Source organism: Chiloscyllium plagiosum, chromosome 12, assembly GCF_004010195.1.
Source record: "Chiloscyllium plagiosum isolate BGI_BamShark_2017 chromosome 12, ASM401019v2, whole genome shotgun sequence".
Lineage (NCBI taxonomy): Eukaryota > Metazoa > Chordata > Chondrichthyes > Orectolobiformes > Hemiscylliidae > Chiloscyllium > Chiloscyllium plagiosum.
In genome coordinates, this window is record NC_057721.1 from 39254445 (window position 1) to 39280805 (window position 26361).

The 26361-nt window shown below is 39.6% G+C and overlaps 1 protein-coding gene across 2 annotated transcripts in view; it reads left to right on the forward strand.

The window, feature by feature from the left end:
• usp9 (ubiquitin specific peptidase 9) overlaps positions 1 to 26361 on the forward strand; it is a 272043-nt gene that overhangs the window by 126163 nt on the left and 119519 nt on the right. For both annotated transcript variants that reach the window (XM_043700849.1, XM_043700850.1), the window contains exons 22-25: positions 14454 to 14584; positions 16772 to 17050; positions 20727 to 20852; positions 23857 to 23982. In XM_043700849.1, the coding sequence (XP_043556784.1) occupies positions 14454 to 14584; positions 16772 to 17050; positions 20727 to 20852; positions 23857 to 23982 (662 nt within the window). The remainder of the gene's footprint in view (positions 1 to 14453; positions 14585 to 16771; positions 17051 to 20726; positions 20853 to 23856; positions 23983 to 26361) is intronic.

The window sequence follows — 26361 nt, forward strand, 5'->3', positions numbered from 1 at the left end:
CTTAACAGATGTTTTTGCAGCATCCTTGAACACAGGTGAGGTCCTGGAGGACTGGAGAATTGCTAATACTGTCCCCTTGTTTAAGAAGGGTAGCAAGGATGTTACAACATGGGTCAGCCCCCTGCTTACTTTAAACCAACAACACAGAAAAGATTTATCCCATGCAGTAATCTGTGAAAATTCGAGAGGCCAAATAGTATTTAAAGTAAAAATTGACAACTTTATTTTTTAAAGTATAACAGAGAATAATTAACTAACAACTATTTACAACTCCTTCCTCTAACCTATCTTTTACTTTCCCTTCAATAATACTAGTCCAGGCAGCTGGTGAATCTTCTCTTTGTATCTTCCTCCATAAATTTTCTTCTAAGGGATTTCTGTTTCACAGGTCATTGATAGATGAGGTACCTTTAAGAGAGCTGTGTTTTGGGCAATCTGTACTTGCTTGTGGTTGGCAGTTCTCTTCCATCTGTTCAATTTTTCCCAGTCTTATACCCCAAAGCTTTGGATTGTTTCATTGATTTTTAATATTGTCAATATACTAAATTCAGACTTGATTGGAGGTTAGTATTTGGGGCATAATTTAAACTAGCCACATTTAAATTTGTTTTGTCATCTCCAGGCAACCCAGCTAATCTAGCTGTTCAACCAAATGGTATTTTGTTACCTTATTCAGAACATTTAATGCTGTATCAGGTAGTTCTGCTAGCTTTTAACTCTAAAAGGTACAGTATCCCATATCTTAACAAGGATAATCTAGGTAATCATAGACCAATGAGCCTGATGTTAGTGGTAGAGAAGTTGCTGAAGATACTGAGCGATAGGATCTATTTGCATTTGGAAGAAAATTGGGCTCATTAGTGATAGGCAGCATGGTTTTGTGCAGGAAAGGTCATGTCTGACCAACTTAATAGAACTCTTTGAGGAAGTTGACCAAGTTCATTGAGAGAAGGGCTATAGATGTCACATACATGGACCTCAGTGAGGCATTTGACAACACAGATTAGGCTGATGGAGAAAGTGAAGTCGCACAGGATCCAGGGTGTACTAGCTAGATGGATAGAGAACTGGCTGGGCACCAGGAGACAGTAGTAGTGGAAGGGAGTTTCTTAAAATGGAGAACTGTGACCAATGGTATTCCACAGGGATCCATGCTGCGACCACTGTTGTTTGTGATCTACATAAATGATCTGGAGGAAGGTATAGGTGGTTTGATTTGCAAGTTTGCAGATGACTAAGATTGGTAGAGTAACAGATAGTGAAGGGGACTGTCGGAGAATGCAACAGAATGTAGATAGATTGGAGAGTTGGCCGGATGGAGTTCAATCCGGACAAATGCGAGGTGATGCATTTTGGAAGATGCAATTCAAGGGTGAGCTGTGCGGTAAATGGAAAACCCCTGGACAAAATTAATGTACAGAGGGATCTGTGTGTTTAGATCCATTGTACCTTGAAGTTGGCAACGCATATTGATAGTGGTCAGGAGTATTGAGTACAAGAGTTGGCAAGTCATGTTACAGTTGTATACTTTGGTTTGGCTGCATTTGGAATATTGCATGCGGTTTTGGTTGCCATGCCAGCAAAAGGATGTGGAAACTTTGTAGAGGGTGCAGAGGAGATTCACCAGGATGTGGCCTTGCATGGAGGGCGTTGACTATGAAGAGAGGTTGACGAGATTAAGATTATTTTCATTAGAAAGACAGAGGGGACTAGATTGTCAACAAAATCAAGAGGTGTAGACAGGGTGGACAGCAAGAAGCTTTTTTCCAGAGTGGGGGATTCAATTACGAGGGCTCACAAGTTCAAGGTGAGAGGGGAAAAGTTTAAGGGCGATATGCGTGGAAAGTTCTTTATGCAGAGGATGGTGGGTGCCTGAAATACATTGCCAATGGAGGTGGTAGAGGCAGGCATGATGGCATCGTTTGAGATGTATCTACACAGATATATGAATGGGCAGGGAGCAGAGAGATATGGATCCTTAGAAAAGAGGCGACAGATTTAGATAGAGGTTCTGGATCAGTGCAGGCTTAGAGGGTCCAAGCGTCTGTTCCAGTGCTGTAATTTTCTTTGTTCCTGAATGGTTGAACTGGTTAGGCTTGTAATTGCATATCCGTTGGACTTATGGGTTTGAGGTGATCTTTATGAAAAACATAACATCTTGAAGCGATTGGAGAGAATGGATACTGGAAGATTTTCTTCCTGTGAGAAAGATTAAAGCTAGGGGATGTGATTGCGAAAGTGTTTCTTACATGAACACTATGAACATGATCACCAACCAGAGAAATCATTATATTTGACTTGGTGTAGTGTAATGTGACAGGGTTAATTGATTTTGGAGGAAAGGCACTCCTACAGAGTTGCATCCATGATATGAATTTTCCATCCAATTTCAAAGAGAAGATTTGGTTGAAGATGAGTATCTAAGAGTTTTATATTATGAAAGTCACAATCTGAAATCAGCTGTGGTGCAAGGCTTAGTGATAGCTCAAAAGAGATACAGTGGCACTCACAGTAAGTACATTCCTTGTGCAAGCAGAGGATCCACTACTAGCAGATAAGTCAAAAGTTCGGGAAAGAATCAAACTTGAAAAAGCATATTGTACCGAAATAAATGAACTTTGAGGTTATTGAACAGAAGGTAAAGAATGGTAGACGATAGATTATTCAGGACTCAGGACAGGTAGTTCTCCTATAATGCAGTAGTTGTCTTCCTTTGTGACGTGGTGTTCTAGAAAATCATGCAATAGAAATAATGCGACCTATGGGGAAAAAAAGGGTTGGAGGCAAACTAATAAAAATTGAAACAAAAATAGTAGCTTGCCTAACAGAAATGACAGCACAGTCTTAAGTTTTGACTTGTTGTAACTGACCAGTTGTATGGTACTGTATAGTGCAATTTATCAGAATCTTCAACTGATTACTCTGGATTGGCATGCATACTTGCATGCTGCACGACATTCTTGCCAGTCTTTTGATCCCATCCAATGATAACACTGCACAAGTCAGATCCCAGAAAGAAACAAAGATTTAGTCCTTGATCTATGTGTCTGTTTTTTTTTTCAAGTTTTTCGGAGGGTTTCACATCGTGATGCTTGGGGACGTCCATCACTTTATTTTACAAAACCCACCTGATTTATTACCTACCTGATTCTTTGGTGTACCTTTCTCAGATTCTATAACCATCATACTGTGTGTCATTTCCAAAACAGCTCACCACTTCCTGGATTTCCTGGCAGGTGGGACTAGATTGGGTTGGGATATCAGGTCAGCATGGACGGGTTGGACCGAAGGGTTTGTTTCCATGCTGTACATCTCTGATTGTATCTGTGGTGCAGCACCATTTATAAAAAGATATTGTGCATCCAGACAAGCTGTCATTCCTGATCTGCCTGCATGGTTCTTGACATTGACCCTGATGTGGCCAATAAATGGATAATTGATGCCTATCTTTGTGGGCAGGGACATGAAGATGTCGCTGATGAGGATGGCATGATGCAGAGGCAGGTCATTCTTTTTTTCCTCAGCCACAGAAGGCGCCATTCTACCAGAACCATGCAAACCTAGATTAAGATTACCATCCAGGCAGACTCCTCCATCTGAGGGAACACAGAATGTAGGAACATGATCAGTGGCCTGCACTCTGCCAGTGAAAGTGTCACCATCTTCTGTTGATACCTCTCTCACACTCTGTGACTGTACCCACCATTTCTTGCAACATCTTCCCCAGTCATTCTCATTCGTGCTAACATCTGACCCTGACTAACCCTGAATCTGTTGCACATCCTGCTCACCCCCTCAGGACATCTCCACACAGGCACCAAAAGTAAGTCTGTCACCCACCTTTCTCTTCGTCACTCACTATGTGTGGTGTTTCCTGACTCTGACCACTCTGAGCAGCTGACTGACCATGTCCAAGCCCTTGTACTCACTTTTTACAGTTGGTTACCATTGTGATTATTCACTGAAATAGATTTCACGTGAGTCTGCTCTTCAATGCTATCCTTTTACTGTTAATCAATTCCAGTAAATTTTCACTCATCTCAACTCTTAAGTTTTTAAATTAACAGATTGACCCCAGCTTGTCCTCAGGCTGTAAAGACATTTCATGATGGTTCTCGAAACATTTCACAACACCTTCAAGGAGCTCTTCATGAGCTGACTGATCATATGATGCCGATGCGGTCCTCTGTACACTGAAATCTAATTCCAAGGATGAGAATCGCTTAACAGCGAATGGGAGTTCACTTTATCAAAAACAAGTCTGCAATCCACAAATCTTGTTTAATAAACAAGCATTGTAGGGCAAGTACCTGTATATGAAATATGAGCAAAAGCTGGCTAGAAAGGTTACATTGGATAGCAAGATCTTGTACAGGTGTTTAAAAAGAAAAGGTGAAAGTAAAGTACTGCCTTTCTGGAGAGTAAGAGTGGGGAAATGAATAGATAATAAAGGTGAAACCAAATAAATATTTTGCTATATTTTCATTATTGAGGAAAGAAAAAAATTCTCGTACTGTCTATTGGTTGGTGTGGGTGGATGGGTCAGAGGAGGCAGCTAGACCTTTGAAATTATAGCCACTGGGGGAATCTTGTATTGAGCAAATTGCACTTGCAAGTTGACCCTCTCCAATTTCCTGATGAGCTTAACCCTGTGGGTCCTAGGTAGCATACCAGCATCATCTGCCATTTAAAATGCACTTTCAAAGTTCACTAAGGCTGCTTCGACTGCAGCTTCCTAACAGGTGTCTGTTATCATTTAAACAACAAGGGAAACAGATACCTTTGAGCACCACCACCTGCAAGTTTGTCTAAGCCATTCACTATCCAAATTTGGAAATATATCACGTCACTGGGTCAGAATCGTGGAACTTTCATCCCTCACAGCATTATGGATGTTCTTCCATCTACAGACCAAGTTTGTTCATAAAAGCAGGCTCACCACCACCTTCTCAACACCAGCTCAGAATGGGCAATAAATAATCCAGCCAGCAAAGCTTATCGTCAATGAATTTCAAAACGGGAAAGGTAATCTAAACTACTTCAGATTCTGGAAAGATTCTATCAGACTGGACTTCATAAGTACAGCGTTGCATTCAAGAATAGTTTGAGGCAGAAAACATGGAACGACAGGCTGTCTATTTTGGAGAAGCTGTTAGAGTCAGTCACGAAGGAAGTCGTAGCTGCATACTTAGAACAACTCAAGGTAATCAGTCATTCTTAATAAATTTATTGGGAGCCCTTTGAAGGAGTAACGTGGACTGTAGATTAAGGGGAGCCTGCAGATGTACATTACTTGGAGTGCAGAAGATCCCACTAAGGTATTGAGTAAAGAAACAATTTATGGTGTATAAGATAACACATTAGCAAGGATGGAGGATTGACTAACTGACAGAAAACAGTGTGCATAAACATGTCATTTTCTGATTGGCAAGATGTGACAAGTTGAGATCTGTAAGTGTCTAGGCCATAAGCTCAGCTTTTGTCAATTTGTGTCAGTGGCTTAGCCTGGAGGTGTTAAAGCGTGGTAGATGAATTTTCAGATTGTGCAAAATGGTTAAAGTCTCGTATGTAGGACATCAGGAGGATGCAGATGGATAGATAAAGATATTTGACCATTCTCTCAATCTGGCATGTAATGAAGCAAAATGAGAGAACTGCATTTTCTAGTTGACCAGGGATGTAAAACTAGGAGAAATTTGAGGGGGTTGACAGCATGTGGAGAGGATTCAAGATGATATAGATGAGTTGAGCAAATACATGGCAGATGCACTACAACATGGATAAGTGGGGGGCTATCCACTTGGGTTGGAAAAATAGAATGTTGTTCCATTGGGGAGTGTTAATGAACATAGGGAGCAGAGTGGTGTTGAGCAGTCATGCAGGTGTAGCAAGCTATTAAGGTGGCAGATGGTTTGTTGACTGTCATTGTAAGGCACTTTGTGTACAGTAGCAGGAATGTAGCTTTGGTCAAGTGGAATCTGTTTGGACAATTAGAAATGCCAAGGGCAGAAAATGACAGTGGGAACTTGTCTAATTTTTTAAAAACTTATTTATCCATTCAACCTGTTCAGAAATATTATTACATACCTCTGGAGCAGGTAGGACTTGAACCCAAGTCTGCTGGACCAGTTGTAGGGACATTATCACTGTGCTACAAGAGGTCCCCTCAATACCTGTAACCAAGCTATAGTCATAAGGTTGAGAAGGCATTTAACAGGAAATTAGAGAGAACTTCAATCTGTGCATAGATTGGACAAATCCAATCAATAACAATACCATAGTGGAGGAACTCCTGGAATGTTCACGAAATTGTTTTTCTGGATCAATTGATTGAGGAAGCAACTAGAGAAGAGGTCGTCCTAGACTGGATATTGTGTCACGAGAATGGAATTATTGGCAATCAAGCTGTGCAAGTCCCCTTGGGGGCAACTGAACAAAATATGATAGTCGTTGTTCGCGCTCCCTTGGTTCAGGGATAGTGTCACGCTTTATGAGATGAGGATACAGAATCTAAATATGTGAAACTGTGATGGTATGATAAACTGGGGACATTGCCTATTCAGTCATCCCTTTAGGTGATGACAAAATTAACGGAGCATCTGCAACAGTTGTTCCTTTCTATCTGACACAAAAATAAAGCTGCATTGGTGGGCAAACCATTGATCCAAAGAAGGGGATTAAGAATTGGCTTGTTTCCACTGAAGTGTGGAAGAGTGAGGGATAACCTGATTGCAGGTGGATGTGGAAAGGAATTTCCTCTTGTCAGCATGGTTTCATCAAGGGGAGGTCATGCCTGACAAATCTCCTTGAATTCTTTAATTAGCAAATTAGATCAAGGAGAGTCAATGAATGTTATCTACCTGGACTTCAAGAAGGCCTTTGACAAGATGCTGCACTGGAGGATACAGAGTAAGATAAGGGCCCATGGTGTCAGATGCAAGATGCTAGCATGGATAGAAGCCTGGCTGTCTGCAGAAAGCAGAGGGTAGAGATAAAAGGGTCTTTCTCAGGATGGCAGCTGGTGACAAGTGATGTTCTGCGAGGCTCAGTGTTGGGACCACAATTTTTCACTTTTTGTATTAATGATCTAGATGAGGGAACTGAGGACATTCTGGGCTAAGTTTGCACATGATGCAAAGGTAGATAGATGGACAGGTAGCATTGAGGAGGAGGGAAGGCTGAGATGGATTTGGATAGGTTAGAGTGGGCAAAGAAGTGGCAGATGGAATACAACATGATAAAGTGTGAGATCCCGCACTTGGTAGGAAGAATAGAGGCATGGACTACTTTCTAAATGGGGAGAGTTCAGAAGTCTGAAGAACAAAGAGACTTTAGAGTTCTAGTCCAGGATTCTCTCGAGGAAAACTTGCAGGTTGAGTCAGTGGTTAGGAAGGCAAATGCAATGATGGCAATTATTTTGAGAGGACATGAATATAAAATGTGTATTTCTGAGGCTTTATAAGGCTCAAACCAGACCACATTTGAAGTATCATGCGTCGTTTTGGGCCCCATATTTCAGGAAGGATATACTGGCCCTAGAGCATGCTCAGAGGAAGTTCACAAGAATAGTCCCAGGAATGAAAAACTTAACACATGAGGAAAGTTTGAGGACTCTGGGTTTATACAAGAAGGATTGGGGTGGCGGGTTGGGAATCTAATTGAAACATCGAATATTGAATGGCCTGGACAGAGCACATGTTAGGAAGATTTTCCATTGGTAAGAGAGACTGAAACCAGATGGCACAGCCTTCAAGTAAAGCAAAGATCTCTTAGAACAGAGATGTGGAGAAACCTCTTCGGCCAGAGTGGTGAATCCATGGAACTCATTGCCATAGAAGACTGGGGAGGCCAGGTCATTAAGTATATTTAAGACTGAGATTCTTGATTGTGAAGGGGATCAAGAGTATCGGGGCAAATGAGGTTGAGAAGCTTACCAGCCATGATTGAATGTAAGAGCAGACTGGATGGGCTGAATGGCCTAATTTCTGCTCCTGTGTCTTAGTGAAGTTTGTGCTTACTTCGGGAGAAAGGACTTTCCTTTCACCATCCTTCTACTTAACCTTGATATTATACCTGGGCATGCACTTCATTGCAGATAGTCATCTAGAAGTTGAACTTTTGTTTTTCACCCTAAGTAATTCCTCACTCATCCAACCATTTGACCAGCTAGCCAATCAAATTTAAAATCTTCACGCACCCATAGAACATTTACCGACTCAGTCAACTCATGCAACTAAGCCCCTCGATCACTGAAATCACAAGCAAGGATTTCAGCACCTTTGCATTGGTAAGGATAATTGACAACTTGTAGGGTGAGGTTAGAGAATCAATGCCAATTGGGAAAATGTTTGGCTTGTGCATGGTTTTGCAAGATTCCTTAGTGTGAATGCTCAAGTCGCAGATCGTTGAGTGAGCAAAAACAAATTGGCGTTACAGAACCCACTATAGATGAGACAAGTTGCATAATTCTCCAAGGAGAACTCTCCACAGAGAATTATAGAATCATAGTCATATAGCATGGAAACAGACCCATTGATCCAACTCATCCAGACAGGGTTTCACAAACGCAAATGGTCCCATTTCCCTTCGTTTGGCCCATATCCTTATATATGGCCCCCTTACTTCTCAACCTTTCTTATTCATGTATCTTTCCAAATGTCTTTTAAATTATGGAACTTTACCTGCATCTACCACTTCATCTGACAGTTCATTCCACATACAAACCATCCTCTGTGTGAAACAGTTGCTTCTTAGGTCCTTTTTAAATCCTTCCCCTCTCAAGTTAAACCTATGCCCTCCTAATTTTGAATGCCTCTACCCTGGGGAAAAGTCCTTGGCTATTCCCTGTATCTTTGCCCCTCATGATTTTATAAACCTCAAGCTCACCCCTCAGTCCCTACGTTCCAGGGGGAAGAAATCCCAGCCTCTCCTTTTAACCTGCCTTCCCTTCCCGGTAACATCCTTGCAAATCTTTTCTGTATCTTCTTCAGTTTAATAACATCCTTTTGTAGTGTAAGTATAATCTCAGCTTCATTTTGTCCAAAAAATAATTGTCTCCTGAAAACTTTTTTCTTTTCCCATTTCCCTATTCTCATTTCTAACAAATGCAAGGAGCACTGGGCATATTCTCATACCTGAAAGTGTCCACTCAGCTGCCACTGCTTCATTTTCCTTTCCCAGAGTCCACCAAGACAAGCTTCATCCCTCAACTCCCACTGCCAGGTCCTGGAGCTGTCATTTCTCAGTCATGCCTACTGCTTGATCCCGCACTTTTTAAAACTCATTTTGAGAGATCTGGGCATTGCAGGCTGGCCAGGCTTTATTGCCCCTCCCTGTTTGAGAACGTGGTGGTGAGCTGCCTTCATGAGTTGCTGCAGTTCATGCATCATTAACCTACTCTATACCACTTAGTCAAATAGTAAAACACTGGAATAGTGAACCCCAGTTGGTAGTCAGGACCCCCCACCAAAACAAGACATACAAAGGTAATTCATGTGGTTGGTCTTGTATTGCTTTGCTTTGCTTTGCTCCTATGGTTGCATGAAACTTAGTTTTGCCTTTCTTTTTGAACTATGTTTTTGAATGGCACTTGAAATGCTATACTAGTTACACTGATTTATGATCTGTACTGTTAACTTCACAGAGTTTTTAAAATCTACATGAATATAAAGTGGAGAAGGCTGAGCAGTACATTTATTGCAGGCCCCATATAACCTGTAGAACTGAAAGAGGCTTTCTACAAGTTTAGTGTGAAAGGCATGTCTTTTGCACAGTGATTTATGAAGTTATAGCTACTTACCAAGAACTTTACAATAAATCAAACAAAAATGGATAAAACAGACAAAATAATGCTGGATCCAATGAAGATGAGCACATTCCTCGTCTCTCTTACTTTCAGTATAAGCTGGCTATGAAATTTTATTTTGATATGCAAATACATTGATGTGGGACTTATTTAGCCCCAATTTACTTCAGGGAAGTAAGTAGTTAAGTTAATTGCTCGTCAGTATGCTTGTGTAATGGCGATTTCATGTCCTCAGCTCCTCAAGTATGAACAGATTGGCCAAATTGATCATCTTTGCTTTGTGTCTCTTCCATTGGGAAATTTTTTTTGTTAAAATTACTTTGTTTCTGGCTTTTATCTCTATCGTGATCAAGTCAAATTTTCTATCTGTATACCAACATTTACCTTTGTTCAAAACTATGCTGAATTAATTGTCTCCGTATGATTCTTCAGCCACTTAAAATCGTGAAATTCCAAGCTACTTGCCATATTTTGTGCAAGTGCTCTTTCTGGGAGAATTAACACTATCAATAGCTTTTTGCTTTAAAATATTGTTGTATTGCAAGATGGTTACTAATAACCTCTAAGTTCTCGCTACACAAAGTTCCTTAGTATCTTTGCTCTAACAGCTAAGTTCTTGGATTCTCAGCTCTGAAGCAAGGTTGCAATATCATTTTGGAACTTTTCCTAACGTTGCTCTGAAGATTGCTTTGATCAGTTTTGTGCCTCACGATGTGGAAACTTAACAATTTGTCTCCCCATCAATTATTTAAATGTGCATTCTGTATGTGTGGGTTTATTTGTGCCTTCCTGCTGTTTCTGTTTGCAATTAGCTATATAATCCTATATATTACAATGTGGAAGTGCTGATGAAAGACTGGGGTGGACAAAATCAAGTCACATGACACCATCTTATAATCCAACAAGTGTATTTGAAATCTCAACTTTCAGAACATAGCTCTTTCATCAGGTGAATTGAGTGAGGAGCATGCACACAGAATTCATAGACAGATCAAGGGTAGAGAGATCAAGATGATACAACTGGAATGTTGAATAATAACTCTCTGAAGGTGACCAAGACTGTCAGACGGTCTGAGTGAAGTGTCAACAAGTGAGGGGCTGGTCTGTAATCCGATTAAGTGAGGCAGAGAGATAATTACAAAAAATTAACTAGGTAGTGTTGGAGACAAACCGAATGACTGGAATAACACAATAGGTATGAGTTGCATGCCAAGGGTTTAACCAGAGTAATAAGTAATCCAAAACTGTATAAACTAATTAATTAAGATAGAGAGATCATAATTTATCAAGGTGGCGGTGTCAAAGCAGGACAGTAAGAAAGATTTTGCAGATACAGAGCAGTGTGATGGGGTGACACTTCACATGACATGAACACAGTTGAGGCTGTTTTCATGAATATGGAACTTGGCTATCAGCTTCTCTTTGGTGATTTTGGTGTGCCATGGAGGACGCTTATCCGAAGATCGGAAGCTGAATGTCCTTGATCAACAAGATAGTCTCTACCCCTCCACTTCTCGTCTTCAAACAACTACCAAACCTCAAACGGGCCATTTGCGGCAATCTACCCAGCCTTAAGAACAGCATTGACCACAACACCACACAACCCCGCCATGGCCACCTCTGCAAGAGATGTCAGATTTATTGACTTGTATACTGCCATCACGTGTCGGAATCCCATCCACCATTTACACAGCAGATACTTGTAACACGGGCAGTATTGTTTATTGCATTTACTGCAGGCAAGGATACTCTGAGGGTTGGTATAGTGGTGAGACCACGCAAACATTTTGATGATGGATAAATAGACACTGCACTACAATCACCAGACAGGAGTGTTCCCTCCCAGTTGAGGAACACTTTTGTGGTCAAGGACATTCAGCCTCCGATCTTTTGGGGTAAGCATCCGCAAAGTCAGCCTTCTTGATCAACCACAATGCAGAATCACTAAACAGAAAATGATAACCATGTATTCACAAAATGGCCTCAACCATGATATTGGGTTTATGTCGTGCTACATGTGACTCCTACCTTAATTAGTTTTTATAGTTTTGGATTACTTATTACTTTGGTTACCCTCTCGGCATGCGACTCTTATACCTATCATGATGTTAAATCATTTGGTTTCTCTCTAGAACCACCTGATTTTTTTTTATTTTTGGTAATTTTCTCTCTCCCTCAATTAATCTGACTATAGATTATCCCTTTGCTTGTTATTCAACTGTTGACATTTACACTCTATCAAAAATTCTTAGTCACCTGCAGAGAGTCATTGTTTGACACTCCACTCACACCAGTTGTATGATCTTTTGATCTCTCTGCCTGTAACTTCTGCGTCTGTGCGTTTTTCTCTCTCACCTTCACCTGATGAAGGGGCTGCATTTTGAAAGATTGTGATTTCAAGTAAACCTGTTGGACTAAAACTAGTGACTTCTGACTTTGTTGTATATATCACAGCTAACTTGGTATGTTCACTTGATAGGAGTATAAGTAGAAACTCAAACTTCTTGAGAAATATTATCAGGATCGGTGTTCCAATATCAATATACTTTTGCAGGTCAACATCCCCAGTATCAAGACAGAGTATATTTAATTAGCTGTGTCGGCTGGGCCACATTTTCCACATGTTTGACACAGGGCTTCCAAAGCAGGCTCTGAGCATCAGCATGGCAGGTAGTTACCACGAAGGCAACAGAATCATTTTGAGGATGGTTTGAAACCTCATTGAAAAGTACAAGATCCCCACTGACTCATGGCAGGGCATCTCTAGCCTAAGAAGCAGCATTTATGAAAGTGTCAACTGTTTTGAGCATCTCATTTAGGCCCTAATGGAGGCCAAGTGAATACAGCGCAAACAGTGTATATCCCATAGATAGCAAGCTCCAGCTGTAGTAGTATTGGAATATTTAGTCTCCTTTGGAGAACAGCTGAATGGAAGAAAGTCATCCTTGAGCATGAGGATCTGCCCAAGAAGAAGAAATGGGTGCTTATCTTTGCGTGATTGTTTACACAGATGTCCTATGATAAGTTCTTCCAGTCTTAAATGGGAAAGTTGTTTTGTCTTGATGTTTTTAGGTTATGGTACTCTATCTAGACTTTGTTTTCCACCATGTGAATTCTGATGCTACTATGAAAAATATCAATTGCTTGCTTAGGTTTTCTCAAACGTTGTCGTCTTAATGAAAGACAGCAATCTGTGCTCTATTCTTTATGGTCAAGTATGGATGAAAACTCCAACCCAATGCTAAAATAATGTAATTGGAAACTGTTTCACTTAAAGTAAATTGTATCACCTTAAAGTGACAAAATCCTTTTTATTGAACGGTGTTTACCATGCCGAGATGCGCCTTGAAAAATATGGATCAAAATGCTTGTACATAAAAGACTAGTGAAAGGGAGTAATTAATTAGATCATGTTTCCTTTTTATTCTTATGTAGTCTTTTTTTTCTTTGCTTGCACACTATTCATAATCTTGAAAGTAAAACACATGTTCTTAGCAGAAAACAACGACTTTAGTCCTAATGCCAGTTGTGTTTTTGAAATAAATTGAGGATTCAAAGCCCCGATTGTATTCAAAATACATGCAATTATTTTGATTTCACAATTGAAACCGTTCACTTTGCTTTATACCCCATAACAGAATTGATGAATTTTTAGTTGTAATTTCAGGGGCAAAGGGGGAAGTAAAATGGAATTCAGAGGCAGTTAATTGTTTGGAAGCTTATTGTGAATGTTCGTTTAATAATGCTGGTTAGATATTAACAACGAATTTGTATGTATTTGAAATGTTTTGCTATCTGCCGTGTTGGAAGATGTCACACCATTCTTTTGAAAGTACGTATGTTAACAGAGCACAACATTTGCATCATGAACCGGTTATGTAATTGAAAAGCTGCTGACCGGGCAAAATAAAAGTGAAATTGTACATGATAGATTAGAAGTTGAATATTGCTGAAAACTGGCATTTTGTCAAAAGCTTTTTGTGCCAATTTGCAAGAATGTCAATTTTTTGAAAAAATCATGTTTAATACTGTGAGCGAGCATGCTGATTGGTTGCCAAGTGGACTCTGGTTAGGAGAGGCATTGTTATCGAGAATACACATTAACACTTAGCTGCCAGGCTCTGTTTAAATTTTTAACTTGGCACAGTGACTCTGGTCAAGGCATTGTCTTGAGAAATGTTTGTTTTTCCCCTTAAATGGGTATTCTTGCAAGTTGTCCTGAAGTTTTTTTTTCCTTTTTGTCTACTCCAATAAAATCTTTTCACAATTTTTAGTAGCCCTTATATTTTGTATACTATAAGAACAGTTTCAACTTGCTCCTTTCCGTATAAGTGAATTCATTTTATGCCATGCCATTTCTCTGTCTTGTCCTGTTCATGAAGGATTTGGTGTATAACTAAGGGGCCATCAATTGATGGTTTTTCAGTAGTGTTTCTAAAATCAAACTGATTTATCTGTCATCATGTGGTATAAATTCTTCTGATCATTAAAGTTTTGTGTTCTTGAATTTGTCCTGATGAGTGCAAGATGGAACCTTTGGCTCTTTCCAGCTTATATTCAAATAAAGGAAGTTTTAAAATATTAAATCAGGCCACTTTTCTTGACGATGTTGTCATATTTTGCATAATCTTACATTCTTTTGTTTCAGATAACACTACAGTCGAAAAACTTCGTGCTATTTGCTTGGATCATGCAAAGCTCGGGGAGAGCAGCCTCAGTCCAAATCTTGACTCACTTTTTTTTGGACAATCTGCCTCTCAAGTGTTATACCTAACTGAGGTGTGTAATTAGTTATTTCAAGTTGTAGTACAGCATTATGCAAATAGTTAAAATTTGTATTTGTGGAGAGGATGGCATGGGGAAAACTGAGACTGGTGATTTGAATGTCTTTGCTGTGACCTGCTTTGGGGCAAAAAAAACTGAGCAGCAGTTAGATTCTGAAGTAATTCAATATTTGACTAGAGAAGGTTGTCTGATGAACCACATGCTGTTCTATGGACTCAAACATTATTGGAAAACCAAAGTAGGCTGAGGACAAGGACTTCATGGGAGACCAGGGTGGAAAATTATTAAGACAGGTGACCAGTAGCATTGGGTCATGCTTGTGAACTGAATGAATGTTGTTCTGCATAAAGATCAAAACATATGCATTTGGGCTGCTCAATGTAGAGACAACTATTTTGAAAACTGTGACAATTGCAAACAAAATTAAAAACAATAAACATTGCTTATGTAGCAGCAAGTTAGTGTATTTGGGTCATGGATGATGAGGCAAGACTTGATAAATGGGTATTTTGTATCCTTTGGTATCCGATAGGAAAGCACTTTTGGTCGTCTTGAGGAATGCTCCTTGAAATGCTGGGAGGGATAGCGCAGATGTATTACTTAGACTGGAGATGACATTGTCCAGAGTCTGTTGAGTTGGGGCATGATAGATATGGGGAACCCTATAAGGATTGAGGGAAGGGAAATGGAAAGAGCAGAATTTTAGTCACTGAAGGGGCAACCTTTTTCATGCAGAGTGTGGTGTGTATATCAAATGAACTGCCCAGGAAGTGGTGCAGTTACAACATTTAAAGGCATCTGGATGGGTATATGAAGAGGAACAGTTTAGAAGGATATGGGCCAAATGCTGGTAAATGGGGCTAGATTAGGTTGGATATCTGGTCGGCTTGGATGAGTTGGACCAAAGGGTCTGGTTTTGTGTTGTACATCTCTTTCTCTCTGTTTGAGAGCCCTGTTAAACCATTAGACATGGGGGAAATCCTCTGTTGAGGAAATAGAGAAACCCTGGTATGAAAGATTGTGTCATCAAAGTAGATGAGGCATTAGAAAACTGAGAATAGACTTCATAGGAAACTAGGCAGAAATGGGTACTGCAGGTGCTGGAGATTAGAGTCCAGATTAGAGTGGTGCTGGAAAAGCACAGCAGGTCAGGCAGCATCAGAGGAGCAAGAAAATCTATGGGCTTTTGCCCGAAAAGTCGATTTTCCTGCTCCTTGGATGCTGCCTGACCTGTGCTTTTCCAGCACCACACTAATCTTTGGAAATAAGCCAAGGAACTTTGTCATTGAGGTAGCTTTTGGGTGTTGAACATTATTGATAACCTGATCCCAAAAATGATAAGTGGTTACAGTTGAAGAAAAGCGTTGGAAATGGACCATGTGAAAGCAAGTAAAACTAAAAGCATAGTTGATACTTTCCAGTTCAGGGCAAGAGGAGAAAGTAGCCCTGATGTAGGTAGTGAATGTAGATTACATTTTTTAATCGTATAGGTTCTTGAAATGTTATTGATGAGTGCAAGATGACAAATGTAATCCTGTTATTTAGGAAGAGAGAAAGAGAGAGAATGGGCACCTTCAGCTTGAAGTCAATAGTGAGCAAAGTCATGGAATCCCTACAGTGTGGAAGCAGGCCTTTCGGGCCATCAAGTCCACACTGCCATCTCGGAAGAGCATCCCACTCAGGCACACCTGACTACCCTATACCTGTAACTTGGCATTTGCCATTGCTAATTCACGTAACCAGCATGTCGTTGGATATGAAGGGCAACTTAACATGACCAATCCACCTAACCTACATATCTTTGGCCTGTGGGAGGACACCACAGTAGACACCGGGTGAATGTGAATGTTTACGCAAACAGCTGGTTGAGGGTGGAATTGAACTCTGGTCCCTGGTACTCTGAGACAGCAGTGTAATCACTGAGGCACTGTGCTTCCCCTTTTTAATGGATCTTTGAAATGAGTTGCAAGTCAGCTATATGGTTTTGAGGAATGAAATTATAATGTTGAATGTTGATCGAGTCCTTATTTTGTAACTGCATTTTTGACATGGCATGATGGGCATAAAAGCTGGCTTATCAATAAGGTTTCAAATTTAGAGCCTGATAACTAAATATTGATACTTATCTGCAATGAAATTTGGATTTGAATTGTATATAAAAATACTTCTCTTCACTTACAGGTGGTGTATGCTTTGTTAATGCCTGCCAGTGCACCTTTGGGAGAAGATGCAAGTGATTTCCAGTACAACTTTTTGAAAAGTGGAGGTGTATTCCTTGTTCTTGGCATACTAACCAGGAATAACTTTATGCTAAATGCAGACATGGAGACTCGAAGGGCTGCGTATCTCAATGCATTAAAAATAGCCAAATTATTGCTCACAGCAGTTGGATATGGTCATGTTAGAGCTGTGGCAGAAGCATTTCAGCCAGTTGTGGAAGGTTCCAGTACTGTTTCACCAGTATGTATCCTTTTTATGATGCAGAATTCTTGATAAACTACTGTGTTATATTGTGTGTAAAAAGCCAGATTTTCTTAATGTTAAGGACATGGGAGGTGTTAGCAGTGTGAGTTGTCTCATTGCTGATTTCGTGAATAAGCATATATTAAACCTGCAGCCAGTCAGTTTGAAGTTGTGATCTTTTTGAGAATGGGAAAGTTTAATGATTATTGTGTGGTAGTTTGATCTCATCTGAATTACTTTAAAGATATGGATTGTACTTTATTTTCTAATCTAATTTTACGTGTACAGTTCTTTTCATTCGAATCCTAGAATGTTTATGGAAGCATTCATTTGGCTTGTCATGTTTGTCGGACTTCTCCTCTGTCTTGCCTGTAATTCTTTTTATCCATGTTATTAGCCAATTACCTTTTTGCAGTCATGACTGAAAGTCTGAATCTAACAATGGGGTATTCCAAATCCTAACTGTTCATTATGTAGCAAGATTTTATTTGATGTGAGTGGCTTGTTACCCTTGCAACAGTGGGAGCTGTTCCTCTTTCTTTTGTCCAGATCTCCCACATGATTTTGAATACCTCCATCAAATCCGCTGTTAACTATCTTAAAGGAAAATGTGATCAGCTTTACCAGTTCGGACTTGTAACAGAAGTATCGTTTATCTGTGCATTAATTCTCAAATCTTTTTGTGCCCACTTCATATTATTCCTCAAGTGTGAACTGAACTTGGTACTTTTAGTTGAAGCCCACCAAATGTTTCATCAAGATTCACCATAATTGCATGCTTATGTAAACTGTGCCTTTGTTTATAAGCAGCAGGATCTTGCATGCCTTATTGACTGCTTTCTCAATTTGCCCAACCAATTTCAACAATTCATGCATGCCTATCTCCAGATCCCTGTGCACCATCTTTAGAATTGTACATGATACTTTTTTAATTGCGGTTTCTCATTCTTCCTTTACAAAGGTACCACTTTATGCTTTTTGCATCGAATTTCATTTACCTTGTGTTTGTCCATTCCACCAGGCTGTATTATCTTGACACCTGTGTTCTGATCCAAGTTCACAGTAATTTCAAGGTTTGTCGTCTGCAAATCTTCATTCTGTGCCCTGCACACCCAAGTCTCTATCATTAATATATATCAAGAAAAGCAGTGGACACAATATATCTTCCTGCAGTCCAAAAACAAACTGTTTACTGCTAACCTTTGTTTTCTATCACTCAGCTAAATTAGTATCCTTATTGCCATTTTTCCGTCCATGGGATTCAACTTTGTCGCGACTTTAAATACCATTTGCGAAACCATGTACCCTGTTCAACTTCATTATCTTCAGCAACCCTGATTACTTCACCAAAAAACTGAAATCAAATCAGATGCAATCTCCCTTTAACAAATCTCATTGTCACTATTTCATTAGTCTCCATGGGTCCGATGACTTTTTTTCCTGGATTCTGAAAGTTTTCCAAATGCTGAGGTCAAACTAACATTGTGCTTAGCCTTGCATCATTCTTTTGAACAGGTTGTGTATTTGGCATTTTTCCAGTCTGAGTGCTACTTATATTTCTAACAAGGGTTAGAAGATAATGGCTATCAGTTTCACAGTTTCTGTTCTTTATTTCCCACCATGTGTTCAGTCCATCTTATTTGATCCTGTCATCTTGATTTATCAACTTGTCGTGCAGCCATTCCTTTCAGATTTTTTTGTTTCAATTTTTAACCCATTCAAATCCTAGGTTGTCCCCTTTTTCACCACAGCTTTGATTAGATTAGATTAGATTACTTTGTGGAAACAGGCCCTTCGTCCCAACAAGTCCACACCACCCCGCCGAAGCGCAACCCACCCATGCCCCTACATTTACCCCTTACCTAACACTACGGGCAATTTAGCATGGCCAATTCACCTGACCTGCACATCTTTGGACTGTGGGAGGAAACCGGAGCACCCGGAGGAAACCCACGCAGACACGGGGAGAACGTGCAAACTCCACACAGTCAGTCGCCTGAGGCGGGAATTGAACCCGGGTCTCTGGCGCTGCGAGGCAGCAATGCTAACCACTGTGCCACTCATATATCAAGTAGTTATTTGGTACTTTAGCCATGCTCTCTCCATGTCCCAAGCCTCCATTTTAATCTGTTATTCTTAATCCTTTGTTTCCCTTTTTTTATTATTAACAGAAGTCTTCATATCCTCTTTGACCACAGGTGAGGTCACAGAGGATGGAGAAGAGCTAATGCTGTCTCACTTTAAAAAGGGTAACCGGGATAATTCCAGAAAATTACAGGCTTGTGAGCCCCTTGGTGGTGGTAGGAAATTATTGGAAAAGATTCTCAAGATCTATAAGCATTTAGAAATGAATGGACCAATTAGATAAACAGCGTGGTTTTGTGCGGGGGAGCTCATACCTCACTAACTTAATTGAGCTTTTTTGAGGAGGTGACAAAGATGATTGAGGGAAACGCGGTTGATGTTGTCTACATGGACTTCAATAAAGTCTTTAACAAGGTCCCTCATCACAGACTGGTGCAAAAGGTGAAGTCTCATGGTATCAGGGGTAAGCTGGCAAGATGAATACAGAACTGCCTTAGTCATAGGCAACAGAGGGTAGCAGTGGAAGGATGCTTTTCGGAATGGAAGACTGTGATTAATGGTGTTTCACAGGGATCAGTGCTGGGATCTCTGTTCGTGACCTGCAAAAATGACTTGAATGCACGCGTAGCTGGTCTAATTAAGTTTGCGGGTGACACAAAGATTGGTGGGATTGCAGATGGTGCGGAGGATTGTCAGAGGATACAGCAGGATATTGATCTGTTGCAGGCATGGGAAAAAAATGGCAGATGGAGTTTAACCCAGACAAATGTGAGGTGATACATTTTGGGAGGTCAAGCGCAGGTGGAAATTATACAGCGAAAGGCAGAACCTTTAGGAATATTGATATGCTGAGACATCTGGGTGTGCAGGTCCACAGATCACTGAAGGTGGTAAAACAGACCTATGGCATGCTTGCCTTCCTTGGAAGGGGCATTGAGTATAAGGATAGACAAAGCTGCAGCTTTATAGAGTTATGCTACTCTTGGAATATTGTGTACAGTTCTGGTGACCACACAGCCAGAAGGATGTGAATGCTTTGGAGAGGGTACAGAAAAGGTTTACCCAGCTGTTTGAGGCAAAGTTTTTTGCACAAAGGGTGGTGACTGCCTGCAAAACACTGCCAGAGGAGATGGTGGAAGCAGACACAATAGCAGCATTCAAGAAGCACCTGGATGAATACATGAATAGGAAGGGAATAGTGGGATATGGATCCTGTAAATGAAGACAGTTTTAATATGGAAGGACAAAATGTATTGATGTAGGTCAGGGATGAAAGGCCTGTTTCTGAGCTGTGTTCTTTGTTTTATCCAGGTGCCTACAAAAGACTTCTCAATCTCTTCCTGCATTTTGACCTTGGTGCTGCTCTTATTTCTTTTTTCGCTTGCCCTCTGAAAATTTTATAATCACTGGTTCTCATTTGTGTTGTCAACCTGATGTCTCATATTTAACTTACTCTTGTTCTATAGATGGCAGAATGCTCAATAGATTATATCATTAGTTTGCATTAATGTTTTTTCTTTATTATTTCAAGATATTAGGATGTCCCTATTCCATATTTTGTTCAGGCTCTCTCTTTATTTTTAAACAGATAAATCATGCTACTCATAGTCAGGCTGTAGTTCTACAGAATGCTCTGCATAACATTCCGAACCCTACTTCAGAATGTATGTTGCGAAATGTTGCCATTCGTCTGGCACAGCAGATTTCAGATGAGGTTAGTATGTTTGTCTTCAGGGTTTGTTGGTTATAAATGTTGAAATTGTGTGACCAGAATCTTGCTTATTATTACTTTGTTTCCTATTGATTTAAAGAAATTATCAAATGAACATTATATTTAATTGTATATAAGTTTTCTGTGAATACTGTGCAGATATTGCTTCATTTTCCAAACCAGGTGAGGAATTATTTTCCACCCACGTAATGCTGATCACAAAACTGTCAATGTTGCCAAACACCACTCTTAGCCAATACGAGGTCAGATTCCAAGTGAGTCTTTTGCATATCTCAGCGTATAGAAAATGCGATCCATTCAGTAAATTGATATTTATTTCTGTTAACACAGCAACATAATGCTACTTTTCCTCATGAATAATTAGACTGAGAAATACCAGTATGAACACCAGTATAAACAAGTTTTAACTTAATTAATAAATTATGATTCTGAATTCTCCATTTGAGCTGTCATCCATGGATCAAAACTGGTTCTTACGAAGCTTTCCTGTTTTATCAGAGTGCCAGATTTCTTCAATGGTTTTATTAATTCATCAAGCCTTTGGACCCTAGTAAATAAATAGATTTGGTTTCTGAATAAATCTAACCCATCATTCATTTATGTTAAATGATAGACGCTAATCAGCATCATCCTTTACAATGAAAAGAAAGTGATATACTTTGCTTTGTTGAGGAAAAGAAATAACAAGGGCATGTCTGCAATATTTATCCCATGAGCATCTAGTTTTGTTTGTATTTCCCTTAATTGTCTTTGAGCTCATCTTGTTGGTGAGGACCCCCTCTCCACCCTTGTGATGATACTGTAGCTTTAAGTGGTGTGTTATGTCCTGTTTTTTAAATGAAGGAACGTTGAGGGAGAGGTACCGAGTAGTCTGTTCCAAAGCAAGAAAGTAGACGACTCGTGAGGCCTTGGAGTTTTTCAAAAGTTGAAACCATAGAAGCAGCATGAATGGGTAGGGTCAAGCTCCCACAGAACCAGGAATGGAATTTAACTTTCAGTAGCTGTTGAGGTTTGGAAGTTGCTATACATCTCTCCCTGATACAGCAAAACACTTGAGTTCTTTTTGCCAGAATTTTGTGTTCTTTCCCTCCTGGATTAGAGAATTGCATGTGCGCTAATCAATTTAACTGAATTTGCCTTTTCCCCAAGAGTGTGTTTGTGATTTTACTATTTTGGAATAGTTGCTGTTATTAAAATTGTTCGTTTTTGTTTGCTTCAAGCCTGGTAGTTTCACCAATCGAATTGCGTCCCTTACACTTGCCTTTAAAAATTCGAAACAGTTGAGGTCTAGGCTACCTTCTTAATATATTTTTGAAGGGGTTTGGTCTGGTCTATAATACTCTATTTCTAACAAATTGTTAACAATCCAACTTACGTTCCTGTTTAAAGAGAAAATTTCTATTTTGTGTTAGCTGAGAAGAAAAATGTTCTCTTAAACTATTTGCCCTCATCGAAATCTGCCATTGTCATGCTCTCCTCCAAAAAAAAAACTTGCCCTTGAGCCCACCATTCTTGCAAACTGATACTCTCATCTTCATCTTCCCCATTTTTCTCAAAGCTTTTGGATACTAAATTTGAGGGTATCCTTGAAAAGTAGAATCTAATATTAGATACGTTCTGCATCTCCAACCCAGCGCTGATCTTGTTGGTGATTAAAAGTTGGTGGATCCTTATGAACTGGACATCAAAGCAAGAATGAAATTCTTTGTGGTAAACCTAGTTCAGACGGAGAGAAAAATTATTTTTGTACGGTTATGCAGCAAAACGTTCCAAAAAGTAGTGATCAAGCCAATGAGAGCACAAAAGTCTCCATGTGTCAATATCAGATACAGCTAAGTTTTTTTAAAGTAACTAAAACTTTTATTTGTAAAGATATTGTGTAAATGTTTTGAATTTGGTTGTGTATCATTTGAAATCCTGATGTTGTGACTGGTGTCGTGGATGAAAGCATCTTGCTCCCAGGTTTTCTAAATTGAATGCTGTGCTATATAAGTGTAACGGTCATTTGTAAAACGTTAGGCAAGTCTTGACCCAAATTCGGTTGGAAAAGGTTCTTAACACGTGTGTATCCTGAATTGTGGTTTTGGGGGGAAAAGTGTCTAACAGGTTCTTGAAGATCTCATAAAAATAAATACCAGAAGCCACATTTGCTTTAATATGATGCAAATTTATTAGTTTAATTTACATATATGCAAACACATAAATAATATGTCAGCTTAAGCTATTTTTGATATATTTCATAAGTGAGTCTCACTGCCTTCTGCCGATCAGGGACTCCTGTGTTACAGCTGGCACTTGGACATCTCTGTTTCCACGACAGCAATTTGCGAATCTCAGTCTAATAGTGAAAGTCCATGGTCCCAGTCTATCAAACCCCAGTTCAGTAGTGAAAGGTTTCCTGTCTTACTATCATTCAGAACCTGATATTATGTACTGTATTGTCATCTGAGTACTTTCCAAGTTTGTGACAGGTGGTCACAAACAAATCCAGATGTCTCTACAAAACAGCCTGTTCCGGACTCCAAGACAAGTCATCGGCAGCCAAATCAGGCTTTTTTCCACCAAGTCTGTTTTTCATGTATTTTCCTTATAGCTATGTCCAATTAACCCTTAACCTGATCAGTACTGATTAATTGTTTTGGAGATAACATTTTTGAGCCTAATCTTACACCAACTAAAGCATTAAATTGGAATCTTTATTCAATGTTCTTTTTACAGACTTGTTGCTAAATTAAGCAGGATACGTGTACTCTTGCATGGTGCTGAGTATCTTAAATAATAAAACTTTGAATTTCCCATAGATATTTACCATGAATATTATGGGGATTAAGCAGACTTGGAATTGTGCATTCTTGGATAATTTCTACAAGTTTCCTTTGTTTGTAATAGTTAAGTGCTATATCAAAAAATCTAACCATTTCAGTGTTGCATTTTGTCATCCAAACATTGTTCAGAATTTAGTTAATCACACTGTTTTCTTTCCAAGGCTTCAAAATACATCCCAGACATTTGTGTTATTAGAGCAGTACAAAAGATTATCTGGGCCTCTGGCTGTGGTTCAATACAGCTTGTGTTCAGTTCAAGCGAAGAGATTAGCAAGATATATGAGAAAGTAAGTTCATTATTTTCAATTTAATTTTAAACACAATCTCAAATATCGCAATCCTAAGCCAAAGGTGATTGATTTATGGGTGAAGTTCTTGAAAGCTTCTCTAGGTTTAGTATTGTAACTTGTGATCGTATTTGAGGCATAAAGTTTTTTCTCCTGAGGTTTGTGATGTAATTGCAGGAGCTCCGAAGAAATCATCCTTGCGGCGTTTGACAGAAAGTGTGCATTTGACTTTAATATTAATCTCAGTGAAATTGCATCTGCTTAAACATGTCAATTTATTGAATGTTTGTGTGCATTGGTAAAGTTGAACTTGAATACCAAGACCGTTATGTCACATTGTGCATTTGGTTGGTCAACTCACTGGTCTATTTGAGCTAATGGTAAATATGTATGATTTGATTCAATGTGCTGGTTTTATAAATAATACAGAACAAAATTATGCATAGATTTCAAATTAAGAAAAGTCAATAGTTTTCTATTTGACCAACTGTATAAGTGTAGAAAAACATACAAGATTGTTCAAACTAAGCAGGAAGAATCTGCAGGAGAGATGATGGTCACGACAGCCAGAAATTCCAAATATAGGTGCACAATTCTTTATCCGAAATGCTCGGGACCAGCTGGTTTTCGGAATTCAGAATTTTTCGAATTTCAGACAAGTGACAGTTTGGGGAAATTTTTTAAAATCCTACCAGAGGAGCAGACTCACTCAGTAAAGAGAGAATTGAGGCCTGCCAGTGCTGGGCCACGTCCCATATGTCACATTTGAGTGATATACCGAGTGGGTGTTGACTTGGGTTCACTGTTTGCATGCCAAACAACCTTTTTAATGAGAAAAAAACTTTGGAATTTGGAGCTTTTCGGATAAAAAATTGTCCACCTGAAGTAATCATTGCCTGGAAGAGTTCTTAATTCTCCACTTCGTTCAACTTGTGATATTTTCACCATGACTTGAGTTTGAGTGCTAGCTTGGCACTAAAATTTCTCACAATCTCCGCTGAAATTTCAATTCTGTTCTGTGCTGCATTGAAGGGTGATATACGGAATAGTTTTTCTGGAAGGTACAATTTACTCTGCCAAATGTCGAAAGATCTATCTTAGGAAATCGTTATTGGCATGAGTTTTGCAGCTTGCCTGACAATGATTCCATTAAGCTATGCTTTGTGGGGATCTCTAACTGCAGCAGACGTGGTCATATTGCATGAATTGTTGGTGGGTTGTTATCCTTCAAAGGGACATATCAGCAACCAGAGAGGAAAGGCTGATGGATGGAGGAATTTCAACATGAGAAAATAAGTTTTAAGAAATTGCTGGAATGGTATCCATTATGGATGAGGGTACATTCATCAATGAGCAAATAAAACTAGAGTTAAAGTATTTGCAGCAAGGTTTCAGATGAGTACAAGTTAATTCAGAGTCCAAGTGGAGTGTCTCACTAGGAGAATACCCGTTCCAATTTTTGTGAAAAATATCAAGTAATGCAATGCATGTTCATAGGAAGATAATGTCCTCTTGATTCTTTTTTACGTAGAACAGTCCAAATTTCCTCCAGTCTCCCCATGGAACTGAAGCATTTCACCATTATTCCTGTTGATTTTTCATTTTTTACACAGGAGCTGGTATGCACATGGAATGAGCTGCCAGCTGAAGTGTTTGAGGCAGGCACATTAACAATATTTGTCTCACATTTGGACCAACGCATGGATAAAAGGGCATAGGCCACATGCAGGATAATGGATTTAGAGTGGATGGACATTTTGGTCCACATGGACCAGCTGTCTCCGTGCTGTAGGATATTTTCCTCATCATCCAGGCCTTGACATCTTCCCATCATTGTTACTGTTCTTCATATCTTTCTTCTGCTCCCAAGTCTTACTGTATTGTAGGTCATTCAGCCCATTTGAGTCTGTTCTGCCATTCAATGAAATCCCAGTTGATAATCCATTTTCCTGCCTTTTCTCTAAACCCTTAATTTCCTTAATGATTAAAAATCTGTCTATCTCCGCCTTGCATGTACTTGTTGCTCCCATCCTCAACAGCCCTCTGCAGTGAGGAATGCCTTAGATTTACCACCCTGAAAGGAGGGGAAAAAAAACTCTTGTCTGAAGTGAGTGACTCCTCACTGAGAATGTACCCTCTGTTCTAGATTCTCCCACAAGGAGAAGCAACCTTTCCTAACCCGCGCTGTCAAGCCACCTCAGGATCGTATATGTTACAGTAAGGTCGCCTCTCTGTTATTTAGGCCTGCTTTCATTGCAGTTTAAAAATACGGAACCTCTCCTCATAAAATCCCTCCATACCTTGGATCAACCTCATTAACCTTCTCTCAACTGCTTTCAATGTTATCATACTTTTTTGATAAGGAGACCAAAACTGCTC